At 36.0% G+C, this 17413-nt stretch overlaps 1 protein-coding gene across 1 annotated transcript; it reads right to left on the bottom strand.

Moving 5' to 3' along the window:
• Positions 1-10543: 10543 nt before the first annotated feature.
• LOC145334771 (uncharacterized) lies at positions 10544-12374 on the bottom strand. The gene is made up of 2 exons (XM_080180370.1): positions 11318-12374; positions 10544-10641 (listed from the first exon to the last, which is right to left on the bottom strand). Exons 1-2 carry the CDS (start codon positions 12047-12049, stop codon positions 10555-10557), a joined length of 819 nt encoding a protein of 272 aa, XP_080036496.1. The 5' UTR covers positions 12050-12374; the 3' UTR covers positions 10544-10554.
• Between the last annotated feature and the right edge of the window lie 5039 nt (positions 12375-17413).

Genomic DNA, 17413 nt, shown 5'->3' with positions numbered 1-17413 from the left:
TATTTTTTTAGAAAAAAACATTGATTAACATATAATCATTGAAAAATGCATTGATTAACACCTAATGCATTAATTACATAGTTATCATAAATACATGATATAAAAATAACATTGGTTAACATATAACCATCAGATTTAAGCATGGTATTATAGAGCATTAATATGAAACATGAATTTTAAACTTTTTTTTTGAGACTACTACTGCCTCAACAAATATTAAATACATAAAATAAAATATGAATTAATACACATAACTATAATTATTACTTTCTTTTTCCAGATGTTCTGCTCTTCTTGCCAGATTCTTCAATATCCATGGGCATGATAGCTTCATCATCATTCACTCCAAGTTTTGCGGTCTCATCACACAAGCCGTCTTGAGACATCCTTGCCTCAGTATCACCAAGCATATGAAGACATCTTTCAAATCCACTAGTAACCGCAACCGAAATCGAGGTTGCAACGTTATCAACCTCCTCCTGATTATCCAAAATCTTTTGATGCTTACGACTAACCTCCTCTCCAAATTTATCAAGCATCATCAATATTCCAGGCGTGTGTTCCATCCTCATTTCCTCCCTCACTTGTTCATCAACACGCCATTGCTGATTTGACAATTCAAGGTCCAGACAAACAGGAATGTTCGGATTTAAGGGCTGATCCATCTGAACACAAACAGGATCCCCAAACCGAGTAACCAATTTGAAATCACCTTCGAACCACTCATTTACTTTGTGTTCAGGATTAAACTTCCACTCAATATTGGTTGTCAACAAACTTGTATGAACGTTTCCATCCAACTCCAATCTGATTTCCTTCACTACATTCTCTAAAGTGGTATTTGGATCACATAACAATATCTGCTTGGCTAGAGTCGGACGGAGACGCTTGCAGCGCATCTGCATTTCCCAGGTCAAAACTCTTGCGTCTACTTTATCATTCAACAGACTACCTGCATATGTGCCACTCACCAGGTTATCAATTATTTCTCTTTGACCATCCAATCTAACATAACGTATCTCAGCAGGCATCTCTCCACTGGTGATTAAACTCACCGAATTCATGTTTACAATGCGTGGAATGTAGACTGTTAAGTTCATGTATTCATTCACCTGAATGGAGTCAATAAACACTTTAGCACTCAAATCCTGTTCAGACTTTCCATCAAGCCAATCTTTCTGTAACTCTAACAAAGTTGTGGATGGCATTTGCTTCAGAATAAAGCTTACTTTATTCACGACATCTTTCCAATGTGCCAGGAGCCGGATAGCTGACACAACCTGCGTCTTCAACCTCGGATCAACGCTATTACCCACCGTTCTCAACACCGTCTGAAGGCTCATTTTACCATCTGCAGGTATGACGTCAATTTTTGAAAGTTGATGCCAATCCTCAAGTTCCCCCATATGTTTGATTATGGGTAACAATTCGCCCAACGTTTGACAGCTTTTTCTCTCATCTCCATCCAGGTATTCAATCTTAGCAAGCAACACCAAACTTGGTAAATTTTCGCAAACAAGCTTAGAGAGAAATATGGTCGCACTCAACTTATTCAAACTAGTTGTCTCGTTCCATGACAACTTTCTATTTATAGCTTTAGAATGCTCACCAGCCGCCATCAGGTTGAGGTGTCTTGAATTCTGGCTGGTAAAGATAGGGATCCTGTCCACAGGCCAGTCTATGGAGTGGATGCATCTCCCCATCTCCAACTGCACCGATAACATGTTTATCAAATTCAACTTAAACCTTGGTTCATTATCAATAAGACGAGCTAAATCTGCCAGTGGCATGTCCTCACTGCTCAAAAATATGTTCCTTGTCGCCCTGCCCACACTCAACGTGGGCAGCTCAACGCGCAACATTACCAACACCAGCCGGGATGCAGAGTTGCTGACCAATGCAGATACTGGTAGACCAGGTTTGACTTGATTTCCTTCATTGACAGATTGTTTGTGGCGGCCATCTTCTTCATTGCTCAATAACTTTTGATTCATTGTTGCCGCCGTAACCAACCTGCAAAAATACAATATAATTAAATTTCAGCATAAGAAATTTAAGATCTAGCATTAAATTCTTCCTCAGTAAATCTTTTTTTATGACACCATGAACAACAACAATACAACAATGCCAACATAGGAATTATACCTAACAACAACATTAACACAATCAAAACAAACTTGGCAAACAATGGTAATATATCTTTGAACAAATGTTCTAAACCAAACCAAGGACCTGTAACCTGTTCGAAAAATGACAACTTATGATCAACAAAATCCAATTTAGAAGCTTGTCCATTAAAATCCTCAAAATCCTCTAATCCCTGATATTTAATAGTCTTATTAAAGTCAGCAATAAACACCTTTTCGTCGTTCAGAAAAATCTTTTGTCCCACGTGTTCTGATTTTTCATTGGCAATATGCAGAAGTTCGAGTCCCTGCCCCTGATTCCCAAGGAACAAATTAGCTGTCAACTTCAAAAATACCGGACCTTGCGAACAATTTAACAATTTTATATCCTCTACTGCTACAATCATTCTACTATATTCTTGTATTCCAACTGTTTCACCTTTATAATCCACCATCAAGTGTCCTACTGCACATCCATAATCCACACCTAACTTTACTGGAATTTCAACCGCTGTACACTTTTCATACTTAGCAATTTCTCCCAGGTATATAATTCTGAACCCATGATGCATCTGTACATTTGACCTAACTTCTGTTTGAGCACATCTAGAAATACTAAAAAGTTCCATCATCCTCTCATTCCTTTCTCTACTAGCCAAAAACATAGCATTCAAATCAAATCTAGCTTCCTGTTTTAACAAATCCCCAAAATAACTTCTAACAGCCGCCTTCGGTTCCTCTAAAAACTTGATACCCTCCAATTCTGTTACAAAAATGTTGAAATCCAGATGCTGCAAAGTAAGTTTCTCTGTTCCCATAATTTTAACTAAAATATTCCTTTCCAAGTTAGAAACAAAAAGTTGTTCATTCCAAGTAGTTAAATTGAATGTATCTTGAAAAACTACCTTAAAATTACTGGCCGGTTTTCGTACTACATACGGAAAATATGGAGAAGTTGATGTTGCCCACAAATGATTATCTTCAAAATTCGCCACAATCGTCTTTTTATCATAATCCATAACAACATTTCCCTTGATCAAAACGGGTGTATTTTTCACTAAAATATGCAAAGTCCCAACAGCAAAACCTAAATTGAACCACATATTGTGCGCGTATATTCCCAGTGTCTTGCATTGAATATTTTCACCACCAACATCCCAGAAAGGTGACAATGTTCCATTAACTGTGAAACTGTGAACAGTTGGCAAGTCTATATTTACTTTAAAACTAATACCATCATGCTGATACTTGCCAGAATGAAAAACCCTTCTACATTCGTCCATACTCAACTCTACCTGTTTTTCATGTGGCACGTCTAGTACGTGCACATGACTCGCGGTACCGCAAAACCAGCGCTCCAATTTTAGTCTAACCTCACAACTAATGGCTTCTGACAATATAAAATCGGTTTCTGCTAACCCCAATAATTCCACAGATCTAACCGGTTCCATCCTATCATGCAAACAGGCAGCTGATCTAAGTTCAACATTACTTATTTGAGAACAATCATAAGCTGCTAACCGTGGATCCTGTGACGTATACATACCACCAACAACAATCAAACAATAAACCTGCATCACAACAACAAATAACAAAATATCCAAGTACCTGACTCCTCTATCATCCTTGGATTTCTTCACAGGTACTGGTCCAGCACGTCCACTCTTTGAACTACAAGCGTCTGGTGACCTCTTGCGCATACCACGATCTCCATCTCGTCTATTCCGGTCATGCCTATCACCACCGCCGCTTCCTCTCTTGTCATCACGCTCCCTACGGTTTTCGTGGTAATCTCTTCTCCTGCAAATATTATACAAATTATTACAAATATTATTTTTTAATCAATTTTGCGAGGTTCCTAGTTACTACATCTGCTACTGAATAACGTTCTAATCTGTCTTTTTCTCTGTTTTGTCTATCCTCTTCTAATTTTTGTAATTGCACTTCATTTGTAGAACCTTTAGGACGACCTTTAACAGGAATAGTCTCAGACATTTTTTGCAATTTTGCATTATCTAACGATCTATCTAATTCATCCTCCTCAACATCTCTACCTCGTTTAACACTTCCCCTTCGTTGTTCCAAGTTTACAATTTTACTTTGCAGTTTTGGAAAAGTGTCCTCTAAAATACTCATCCGAGACTCTAACTCTCTAGCAGATTCCATGTTAACATCCTCTACACTCAAACTGTTGTCTACTAAGCTATTATCAGAGGCATAATTTCCATGAAAAACACTATCCTTACTAATAGTAGAATATGTAGAGTCTAACTTAGTTTTGTCAGTCATATCATTTGAATCTACACTATCAGAAATATGAGTACTTTCCAAAGTATCACTAAGATCCTCAACTAAATCATCTAAATTTTCATTATCCTGAGATACATTTGACCTTTGCTGTGACAACCCAACACCCAAAAAAGATTTCTCCAAAAAATCTGGTGTTACCTGTCCATCCTTCCGCCTTCCAACCACCTCTGGACTAGCGCCACAACTATTCTCCTCTTCAGAAACGCCTGAACAAGTTAAATTTCTCAAAGTATTGGGAAAGTCATAGTTTACTTTCAAGGTATTATCCACAGAGAAACATTCATCTGTAATCACTAAGTCAATCTTTTCATCTGGAGTCAAGTCTAAAGTACTCTCAATAACATATATTTTATCTCTTGGTACAATTCTCACCCCTTTATCTTTCAATCTACACTTTTCTAGGGGTTGAACCTCGAATAAACTATCAGAAATTGCTTTTGTCACTAAACACGGACCCACCCATAACGAGCAGAGTTTACGAGCTACACCAATCGTTGTGACGTCATAAAAAATATAACAATAGGAATTTATAGCTATCGGCCGACCTATCCTTTCTGTATTTTCTACCTGTAAATACTTCTCAGTTCTTTCTTGTCCAGTCCTCCAATTCTTGTCAAGGCACTCCAATAACTCTGAAAAATTCATATGTTTAATTTTCGAGCGTGTTAACGGATCAAATGAGTCAAGTGGAAGCTTAGGGTTTCTTAGGAACATCTTAAAATACGGGGAACATCCTAACCTCCGATTGAAAGAAGTGTTCATACAAAATTGTGTAGCTTTAAGTTTATAAGCCCAATCTCCATCTTGAAAACGTAAATCAGTCTTAAGAAACGAATACACCGATTGGTTGTATCTTTCACTGTAATTCGAATTTGCTGATCTTGGAGGGATAAAAATTTGTTCAATTCCCAACCTTAAACAAACTTCCCTAAAAACTTTTGATTTGAAGCTTTGTGCATTGTCAGTCCTAATTCGCTCGCATAGTCCCCAAACAGAAAATAAATTAAACTTCAAACACTCAATAATTGTTTCAGCTTTAACATCCTCAATAGCAAACAACCACACATATCTAGTACAACTGTCAACTACTATTAAAATGTGCTTACAAATGACTCCATTATATTCACACTCATTCAAAGGACCTAAAGCATCTATAGCCAACTCTGCCATAGCTTCCCCAGCCAAAGGAGAAAATTCTATATTATGATTATGTTTAGGTTTTTTACGTCTATTCAAACAAATGACACAATTTGCAACTGCCGCCGCTACATATTTAGACACATAGGGAAAAATGAAGTGACGATTAATCCTGCTCAAAGTTTCCAAATAACCCCTATGCCCCGCTGTAACATCTGCATGAGCTAACAAGAAAACTTTATTGTACATTCCAATAGGTACCACTACCCGTTCAATAAATTGAAATTCTTTCTGGAGCCGCATAGGTGAAGTCAGGATAATTAAACCATCCTTATAACTCAGATGTTCAAAAAATCTTAATATTTGTTTACCACGATAAGGCATTTGAGACAATTCTCTAGACGTAGGTTTGACATTATTTACAATAAATTTCCTCACCTCAACTAAAACAGGATCCTTCTCCAGGCTACGACTAAATTCTCTCGCCTTCAATCTGGATGATATTTGACTGGCCGTCTCTGCTCCAATTCCTGCAATAAGACATAATTTAGGATCTTCCAATTGATATACAGTATCCAATATTAACTCTCCTTGTTCGTCTGTCGATAATTTAGATATCCTATCTTTACTATCCTTTAATGCAGTACGTGACAATATATCAACATTAGTATGCATCTTGCCCTGCCTATGTACAACCTCATAACTGAAGGTGGATAAAAAATTTATCCACCTTATGGTGAGACCAACAAAATATCCGTTCTGCCTCCAAGTAGATAGATGTTTCAGTGCAGCTGAATCAGTTCTCACGATAAACTTCTTGTGTCTCAAATAACATTCAAATCTTTCAACAGCATTTACTAATGCACATAATTCTCCTTTATGTGCTGCATAATTGGCTTCATGAGTTGAACAAACACGTGACCAACACGATATCATCTTCTCTTGTCCATTTTGTTTTTGACTTAACACCGCAGACATAGCTGTAGATGACCAATCTGTATCCAACACAAATGGTTCAGCCTCCATTCTCCAATCTGGGAACGATTTACTTATTTCTTCACAGAACAATTCTCTAGTCTTTGTAAAAGCTTCCATACTTTTTTCATCCCATTCTATTTTACTACTGTTTCTGAATTTGTTCAATGGTGCCGTAATATCAGAAAAATTCTTGAAATATGAACCATAATAATTTATGAAACCAGTAAATCTTTGAATATCTTTACCTGTTTCAGGTACTGGCCAATTCTTAATCTTTTCAATATATGCTTGGTCCATAAATATGCCTTCTGCATTTATAATATGGCCCAAAAATTTCACTTCCTCTGCAAACAATGTACATTTTCCAAGATTAATCTTGAGGCCTGCTTCACAGAATGTTCGTAGTAGAATATTCAAATGTTCCAGATGTTCCTCCACATTCATACTATATACAAGAACATCGTCCAAATAAACTAGGCAAAATGCCCTTAATTCAGGACTCAAATCCATTACTCTATCCATCAACTTTACAAATGCACTTGGAGCATTGGTCAATCCAAACGGAAGCCTCTTGAAGCAATATTGCCGTCCATTAGAACAAAATGCTGTATATTTCCTGACAGATTCCTTCAAATGCATTGAATTATACGCTGAAGTTAGGTCAATAGACGTAAAAATCTTCTTTCCTCCAAGTTTGTCAAATAGCTCACCAATGTTAGGCAAAGGGTAACAGATCTTCTCAGTTATCTCATTTAATGAACGGTAGTCCAGGACAAAACGGACTTTCACCTCGTTAGTATTTCCAACCTTCTTCTTAACAGCAAAAATTCCAGAATTAAACGGTGAATTACATTCTTCTATCACATCTGTTTCCAACCATAAATCAATCTGTTCTTTTAGTTTCTCTGCATGATGAGGATTGAGTCTAATCATCCTATTCTTGAAAGGTTGAGCTCCAGGAACCAACTGAATATCATACTCCTCCAAAGTACAAGATCCAATATCCGTAGGATCAATCGATAACGCCTTGAAATTCTTTAAAAACAAACCAACTATCCTTCCTTTCAAAGAAACATTATCCTTTAAAAACGGAACTTTATCCAACTTCAATTTATCTTTAATAAAACAAATCTTCTTTAATGTTGTTGACACATCTTCTTTAACTCTGTTCTCTTGCAGCATTGCTATCTTCTCCGCCAAAAACAAATTTCCAACCAAAGTACCAGCAGGAACAGATTTCGTAACAGTTTCAAAATTCGTGATTTTAGTCATAATTTTACCGTTCTTTCCCACCTCAGTAATTCCTTCGTTTATCAACAAGTTGTTTCGGCTACAGTAACCTTGTCTAGGAGCTATATAACACAACTGTCCTTCAGGCATATTTCCCTTAGTTGAAACTTCTACCACCACTGTACTCAATGCAGGAATTTCTATTCGATTTTTCAATGAACAAATCCATTTTTGGTCTTGTAACTCAGCTACATTAATCTCAGGTTTCTTAGTTCTTGCTTTCTCCATTTTCTCCAAAACTGTATGAACCAAATTCTTCACTACAATTTTCCGTTTAGCTACTAAATTCACACTGATTCCATGCATCTCAATCCTGTTGCCGTCTTTGGCAAATATCGTCTTCACGTTATTTTTGTTCAGCCAATAACTGCCTAGGTTCATAGGTACAGTCATGCCGGAAATAACAAAGCAATCTTCTTGAAAACTGTGACCTCCAATCTGAAATTCAACATTCCGAACAACACCATCAATCTTGATGCTGGAACCCTGCACGCCTGTTGCTTTCGAATCCGTTTCTTCAATCACACAATCAAGCTTTCTAGCCAACACTTGAGATATCAGGCAGCCTCTTGCATTGCCGCTATCAATTAAGGTCAGGATTTCCATACCACCAATCTTTGTTGGAACATAGACTTCAGCCGCTCCAGCCGCCATCTCAGAATCTTCATGAAACTTATAAAACAGCTATCTAACTAACACCAACAGTTATGAGGTTGTAACTATCCAATTGTCTATCAAATAACTATCTATCTGTCTACAACAAATAACAAAAGAACTGAATAAAACAATTCACTCACCGACAATATTTCATCCACCAACAGAAACGTCCAAAAATATCTCTTAATCCACAATCAACAACAGAAATTCTCCGGCCAACAGAAACTCCCCAAACTATTTGTTAATCCACAATCAGTAAACTTCTCTCCGACCAATCATCAAATAAATAATGATGACAGTATCTCCCAATCACCACAAACACTCTTCTCAGCCAATCTAAAATAAATACAATTATTTTAGATGCCATAAATAAATGTTTCACTGAACCAATAACTTGTAACACAATAAAAGAAGTTGTATTAAGAAATATGACATGATCAAACATTATCAATCACCAAGCAAATTAATCTTTCCAAATACCATAAGTTCAATTCTTTGAAATTCAATAAAATATTACCTAACAAAACTATTATTGTCAGATTAAACTGAGATGTATAAAAGGTTTAAAAGTCGAAATTCAACTAACTATATATCTCAATACCTGAGAGCACTTTCTTGCGCAGCTTTGCTTCTCTGCGCAGCTCAACTTTCTGCGCATGGCGCGCTCCACACCCGATAATCATTGCAGCTACCTCTATACACCGCCCCATGTTGCGCATACCAGCTCTGAGAGATAGTGCAAATTTCTTTGCAAATATGGTCACTCCCCCTTTCTCTCAAACAAAAGAGACAGCTCCCCCATATCTGCGCATACCAACTCTGAGAGGTAGTGCAATATTCGTTGCAAATATGTTCACTCCCCCTTTCTCCTCCAACAAAAGAGACAGCTCCACCATATTTGTGCATACCAGCTCCGAGAGACAGCCCCTCCCTTCCTTCATAGAAAGAGACTTCTCCACGATTATATCTAATGCATTATAACAATTTTGCTTCATGAAATTCTAAACTTCATTAAAAATTTTGCTGAATCAACATCACTAAATCGCAATATAATTGTTTTAAAATCGAATACTTTAAATCACAATAACTGACTCATCTTTTAAAACAATTTTCCACATTTCATCAAAATTTAATACTTTTCAAATATCTAATTTCACATTTTTATCAAATTTAATTCAATTTAAAATTCAATTTAATATTTTTCAATAGCAATTTTACAAAATTGTATTCCTAATTCATTTTTCATTTTCACTTTTTATTATTCTTATCTCTGTTAGACTCCACAACAGTCTGAAACAAAAATGAATTTTCCTAATTTCAACAAAACATAATCAAAAACTAAATTAATTATTTTGATTTCCATTATAACATAATCTCATAATTTCATATAGGCTTATAAACAATATGTTATCTTTTCATAATTCAAAATAAACCATCAAAATAAATTATCACAAAATTAGAGTTGCTTCGTTCACTCTTTATCATTAATTTTGTTTTGTTGTTGTTTATTTACAATGCGCATAAATCAAAACAATGCCGCGTAACAAGTAGAAAATGGAATAAGGTTTTATGATTATAATACATTCAAAACATTAAAACCATAAAATGTCATCTATAATAGCATTATTCCATGCCTCGACTTCCGCTACAAGATCGTCTTCATAATCGCTTGCCCCTAAACCATCGACATGCGCCACTTCCTTCGTATCCTCCCCTTCTTTCACCTCTCCTTCAATTTCACCAACCAATTTCTTTTTATCCAAACTATTTTCATTCTTTTTAAAACTCTTTTGCCCCGTCTTATAAGGAACAAAAGGCTTGTTTCCCCACCGCAAAAAGTATTTTCCTTTAGGATTAGGCAACTTTTTATCTCTAATATCAAAACAATCCCTCATCATGTGACCCTTTCTGTTGCAATAATAACAAATAAAACCACCTTGAATTGCGCCAATTAAAGGAATAAGTTCAGCTGGTCCACCAAATTCATCAGCTAAATCAATTTCACATTGATTTATTTCATATGACAAATTATCTTCATCACTAACCTGATCAATAGTTACAGGATTTGACTTGGAACCAACGCCACCAACCATCGTCTTAGCCAAAGCCATCTGGTTTGTTGTACATCCTCTAGCCATTGACCCTGAAATTTGATTAAATTGTAGCCCTTTAACAATCAATTGTGCTTTAACTATTAACTCTGTCCGAAACTTCGTTATCATTCGCACTTGTCCGTCACGCTCCAAATCCAATGCAAATTGACGCATCTGATTAGCCAAAAGTGGAGATAAAACCACATTACACACTTGAGAATAGAAATCCATAAACATATCATCAGTTGGTTTCGGATACGCACGTTTCCAGAAAGATAGTATCTTATCAAAAAATGCATCAATCTTATCATTCTCATGTTGCTTAACACTCAAATACGCATCTTTACACACATTTTTCATGTCGGGTGGTAAAAATGTCTCCCGCATCTTACACAAGTACCCCTTTAATGTTAATTGTCTATTCTCCATATCAGCAGGTTTTAGTGTATAACCACAAGCGGTTCTTACACCCACACATTTATCAAACAAAATTTCCTTACACACTTGATGATTAGTCATATGATAACGTCTAGTAGTCATCCAAAATCTCTCCAAATAATCATCAAAGAAAATCACATCATCGTCAACTGCAAATTCAGGCGCATTTTTCCTGAACTGATCATCAAGTTTAGCACACGTTTCATTGTACCTATGCACATTCTCCTCCCCCTGCGAAACATACAGAGATCTATCTGGTACATAAACAAGAGATTTACACCAACTAACCTGCGAATCACTCAGTCCAGCTTCAAAAAAATTGAGCGTATTAAAATCCTCCGCATCAACCTCAGAAAGGGCTGGCCACCACATGAGAACTCCATTATAGATATTATCCACAGCATCCACTCTAGACAATTCCCAAAGTTTTATGATCTTATCTTCATTTCCCTGCATACCACCAAAAATAGGCCGAGAACCACCAGCAAACAACTTAGGCTTCTCTTCTGATCCTCCAAATCCTCCAGATCCACCAGCCGTCCTCTGCCACGGCATAGAGTTATTTAAACCATTCTGCTGGTTATTCGACCCATTCTGCTGGGTATTCTGCTGGTTATTCGACCCATTCTGCTGGGTATTCGAACCATCCTGCTGGTCATTCAAACTATTCTGCTGAGCAATCTTTTCAAGAATTCGCTGCTGGCCAGTCATAAACTCATTCACAACAGTCACATTTTCAGTCTTGATATCATTATCAACACTAGGCTCCACCACCTTATTAAGACGATCTTCCAAATCGTCTATCCGAGTAGCCAGTCCAGTAACCGCAGCAACATTAGTATCAACATTATCCGTCAATTCCTGAACTTTCGCCTCCAGCGGCGCCATTCTTCCAGTAAGATTAACCAGCATATCCCCATTGGAATGAATATCACCCTGCAGCGAGGCCAACAATTGGAGCATATACTCCTCCTTCTCCGCCGGGGACAACTTCTTGTAATAATCAATGTCCACCTTCATGGCGTCCAAAAATTCCTGAACAAAACTAAAGCAAAGAAATAATACAATTAAAAGAAAATCTGAGCCGTAGATTCGTACTACACTACTGCGCCAAAATGACGTATAGTAATAGCAAGAACAAACAGCTAAATATTCTTATAAAGTGTATTAATTCAATACAAGGTTAACATACAATAATAACATTAATATTAAGACAACTGTTCACTTTTATGTTCGTGTCGTGTTGCAGAGCAATGTCTTGCTCCGAAACCGTTGACACAAGAACTAAAAGCTAAACTATATAATACATGCATTGCTCTTAAATCAGGAAGAAAGGGACTATACATCACAAAATTAAGGGCCAGGTAGCTTAATATCTATGAATAATGATATTATTTTTAGATGCAATGACAGTTACTAGCATCTACGCTTCTAGAGTCCTCTAGGGGCACTTGGGGTAATGAGTGTGGGGAATAAGTCGCTCCCAACACACTTTTTAAAAAATTTAAAAAATCAATAGGGGAGTCATTTTTTTATAGTGGCGATTTCTCTTGAAGGGGTAGTGGTTCCCACCTCCAAAATACCTATGAACCTTTCCAGGACATATGAGAAGTTACGATGCAAAGGTAAACCATACTGGTTCAGCAATTAATTACATCCTTCGGTACTAACAGACAGACACACAGAACCGGTTACCCTTATACGGGTTGTTATACAAAACTTCAGATTCTTCATTCATGCTAGCGGTTATGCCACTAGCCTCTAGTGGCTCTATATTTAAAGAGGCAGTGTTAAGCTAGAAGATAGCTCAAGCCCTGACCTAAATCTGAAAATTAAATGCCTTAAACGATTTTTTATATGTGAAGTTTATCTTAAAAGATAACTAAATCAATTGAGTAGTTAATAGGATATTTACTCGTAAATAAAAGCAGGAATCTAAAGGGATAAGACAATGACCGATAAATTGATGTACATATTCCATAATAATGCACAAAATTACACCTTCTGTAAATTACAATTAGTGGTTGAACGTTTGGAAAATTAACGAACCAATAAAAATTAAATAAAAGTCCTCAAAGTTGTTAACCCAACGAATAAGAAAACGGTATAACAAAACTTTGGGGACTAGTGTAATAAACACCCCATTATCCCCTCCCTCCCTGATAAAATGTCATCGTTAACGCGCGTTTTGCCTGCCTAAAATCAAAATTATTCTGTGTTGTGCGCTAATGAGATACAATGTCCATACACTCATTAACAAAAGGGGTTGCAAACAGAGATAGGGAAATTGCAGAAAAATTGGAAGAAATACTTGATTCGCCGTAATAATGTAATTTCTGAACCCTATCTTACCTAACCTAAAGTAAAGTCAACACAATATAACGAAGCTCTAGCCCTACGGGACTTCTCTAAAAATAATTCAAAAAGGCATATTTATCTATATATTTCGTTTCAAAAGTCAGTATTTTGTAAATATAAAGCAAAAGAATAGTTCAACTTTAATTGACCAATCCTTACATGCCTGTAGACAAAGTCAAAGCGGTTATTAACAAAAGGGGTTAGAAAAATACCATTAGTGATTCTAAATAGACCATGGAGAGAGGGGGATATTAGATTATAATATTTAGCACCCAAAGAATTATAAACAAGTTTGCTCGTTTAGTGGCTTTTTATTAACTAGCAGTGACCAAACTTTTTCCCCAAAAATTTTAATGTATTGTAGGACAACTTTTTTATGATAATCGTATCATCCCTTTATATCCCTGAAATTGACAATCTGCTAGGACAATATTTTTCACTAGCGGCTTCGCCCCTAGCCTCAAGGGGCTTGGGCCCCAAGATGTTTAATAAAACCAAATTTTTTGTATTTTAGATTTAAAATAAGAATGTAAAAAAAAATTTCTTTGGGGGGGGGGGATTTTTTTTTGTAAGGGGTAGCCGACCCCACTACTTAAATTTTAGTTTTAAAAAGACATTTTTTTTGGGGGGGAGGGTGTATTTTTTATTTTTTAAGGGGGTTAAGGGTGTCCCACCCCCCAAGAAAATAGTTATGAACCTTCCCGGGACCTATGAGAAGCTACCCTGTAAAGGAGAACCCGATCGGTTCAGCGGGTAGCGAGATCCTTCGCTACAAACAAACAGACAGACAGACAAACAAACAAACAGACATACATCGTTCTACTTTGTATCTATAATACAAAGTAGAACGTTGTCTGTCTGTTTGTTTGTTTGTGTGTCTGTTTGTTTGTAGCGAAGGATCTCGCTAACCGCTGAACCGATCGGGTTCTCCTTTACAGGGTAGCTCTCATAGGTCCCGGGAAGGTTTATAACTTTTTTCTTGGGGGGTGGGACACCCCCAACACCCCCAAAAAAATTAAAAATACCCCCCCCCCAAAAAAAAAAAATTTGTTTTCTTTATAAAACTAAAATAAAGATAGTGGGGTCGACTACCCCCCCCCCCCCTAAAAAAATAAATCCCCCCCTCAAAAGAAAATTTTTTTTTTAGATTTATTTTTTAAAATCTAAATTATGAAAAATTGGTTTGATCAAACCTCTTGGGGCAAAGCCCCTAGAGGCTAGGGGCGAAGCCGCTCGTTATAGATAAGTAGCGCAGCAACAATCGAAATAAAACAGTAAAGTGTAATTCAGTGCAGAAATAATATATATAATATACTATGTTTTAATCATAACATAGTATATCTTGGTCAGTTGTATGCAAATTTTACAACAATCGTTTAAACCATTTACTATATCTTACTGGACATGCAGACAGATAAAATAATCATATTATAAAAACACTAGAGAGAGAAAGGGTTAAATAACTGTATCTCCCCATCGCAACCGCCTTGTGCAACCTTTCCATTGGGTCATTGAAAATCAACAAACTTATTTTTTTCTCATTTTATGTATAAATATAATAAACCTAGAACCACTTCATTATGCAATCTACATTTTCCTGGATATTTTGTCTACGGTAGTCCATAAGTGTACAGCTTTACAGTACATTGTTTCTATTTGTTAAAGCAACACATATAATAAAAGAAAAAGATTCTTTTTAAAGTAAAATGCTTATATTTCAATCAAAATCTATATTTTTGTATTTTTTACCGATCCACTTCATTATGCAAATCAAAAGAAAATCATTGGGAAAACGTTTGTTTTGCACTTTTCTCCACTTTAAAAAAAATTATTCTGATAAATAACAATTTTTTAAGGGATTTGTGCTTTAATTATAATGAAAAACAGTTTAAGGTAGATTTTAATGATTTTTCTAAATAAGAAATAATTGAAAAAAAGAAATTCTATCCCTATCACTTTAGAGGACAGCTGCTGACCCCCAGTCTTATGGATGAAGCTAAATACATGTTAAAGATAAAAATTACCCTGAAAAGTATACAAAAATATTTTTTAATGTGTTAAAAAATCCATTTTAAAATCTTGATTTTGAGGATGATGGCCTTTAAGATGCTCTTACTGGTGGTGAAGGTGAGCTAAATGTTATCTAAGTACATGTCCATTACAACAACTTGTCTATTAACCTATATACCGATTTTTGTAGTCATAGCAGCCTCCAGTGGAGCCTCTCGACATGAAATATAACCATTATCTAAAAACTACATTATTTACTTTATAATTTTAGTAATTAAATTTGCAATTTTTTTCTTTTTTAAAATTGCTTGGCTGGATGCTGCTATGACTACAAAAATTGAATCATAGTTCAATATATAAGTTTTCATCATGGTCATGCACTTTGATAACATTTAGCTCACCATCACCACCAGTAAGAGCATCTTTAAGGCCATCATCCTCAAAATCAAGATTTTAAAATGGATATTTTTAACACATCAAAAAACATTTTTGTATACTTTTCAGGCTAATTTTTGTTTTTAACATGTATTTAGCTTCATCCATAAGACTGGGGGTCGGCAGCTGTCCTCTAAAGTGATAGGGATAGAAATCTTTTTTTCAATTATTTCTTATTTAGAAAAATCATTAAAATCTACCTTAAACTGTTTTTCATTATAATTAATGCATAAATCCCTTAAAAAATTGTTATTTTATCAGAATTAATTTTAAAAAGTGGAGAAAGGGGCAAAACAAACGTTTTCTCATTGATTTTCTTTTGATTTGCATAATGAAGTGGATCAGTAAAAAATACAATAATTTAGATTTTGATTGAAATAAAAGCATTTTACTTTAAACAGAATCTTTTTCTTTTATCATACGTGTTGCTTTAACAAATAGAAACAATGTACTGTAAAGCTGTACACTTATGGTCTACCGTAGACAAAATATCCAGGAAAATGTAGATTGCATAATGAAGTGGTTCTGGGTTTAGAATACAATTGTATTAATAGATTGTTTCACTAATAAATAGATCATCAGTTCCAATTAGAATATTGAAATAAGAGTTAAAAAGATGTGTCTTTGCATTTTTAATCTTTTGAAAGGTTTTTCGTCTGTAGCAAAAGATATTATAAAACACTGGATCGAATTAGTTGTATTTTTCAGGGATGCTTTATAAATACCTTGGGGTGGTTTTAGGCAATTAAATGCTAAGGGCGCAGCTCTAAATATGACGTAATTGTTACATGACTGATCTATCTATTTTTTACAAATTACAAAAACAAGCATTAAAACTTCCATAGTTTGAACACATATAATTATTTTCGTATGTAAGCCTATGTTAAACTAGAGGCTGCGCCCCAAGGGCGTCCAAGTTTTTTTTATTTTTTTTTCGGGAGGGGGGGGGGGGGAAATTAAAACTTCAAAAAAAATTTGGGTGGGGATAATCACTCCTTTACTCCCCTCCCCCCCTCATTGGACGTCCTTGCTGCGCCCCTAGTATACAGGGTCACTGTATTCAAAGTGGCAAAAAAGGGCCACTAGAAAATAGCTTAAAACCATTCCTAGACTTAAATCTTAAAAATTAAAAAGCCCGATACCATCTCAATAAGATCTCAATAAATACTGAACTGAGTTTTCTATTTTAGTTAAGCGTCACATAGGTCCCGTGATGGGAAGATGATTAAAGTCCCTCCACAGATTATGACGTCAATGAGAGGTCAGTATACACTGTAATTGACCAATGATAAAATTTATTCTCTGGAGGGACTTTATTCATCTTCCCATCACGGGACCTATGTGACGCTTAACTAATATAGAAAACCCAGTTCAGTATTTATAGAGATCTTAGGCTTTATACAACCAACCCTTATATAACTGGACTAGTATTAGGGGGCGGAGCACTTTAGGGGGGGGAGGGGTGGAGGGCGATTTATTATACAAAGGTGGTGGCTTTTGCCCTTTACAGTTGGGCCCCTTGCCGCACCTTAATCGGTCGGGAGGGAGAGGGGGTTTAACGCCCCCCCCCCTATTATCTCA

Source organism: Acartia tonsa, chromosome 12 (genome assembly GCF_053477335.1).
Source record: "Acartia tonsa isolate MP-2025a chromosome 12, ASM5347733v1, whole genome shotgun sequence".
Lineage (NCBI taxonomy): Eukaryota > Metazoa > Arthropoda > Copepoda > Calanoida > Acartiidae > Acartia > Acartia tonsa.
This window is presented reverse-complemented; position numbering and strand designations above follow the sequence as displayed.

Coding starts and splice junctions, on each gene's coding strand:
- LOC145334771 (XM_080180370.1), bottom strand. CDS start 12,049: ATGAAGGTGGACATTGATTATTACAAGAAGTTGTCCCCGGCGGAGAAG. Junction 10,642..11,317: donor CTGGACTGAGTGATTCGCAG/GTTAGTTGGTGT, acceptor ATCAAATTTCAG/GGTCAATGGCTAGAGGATGT.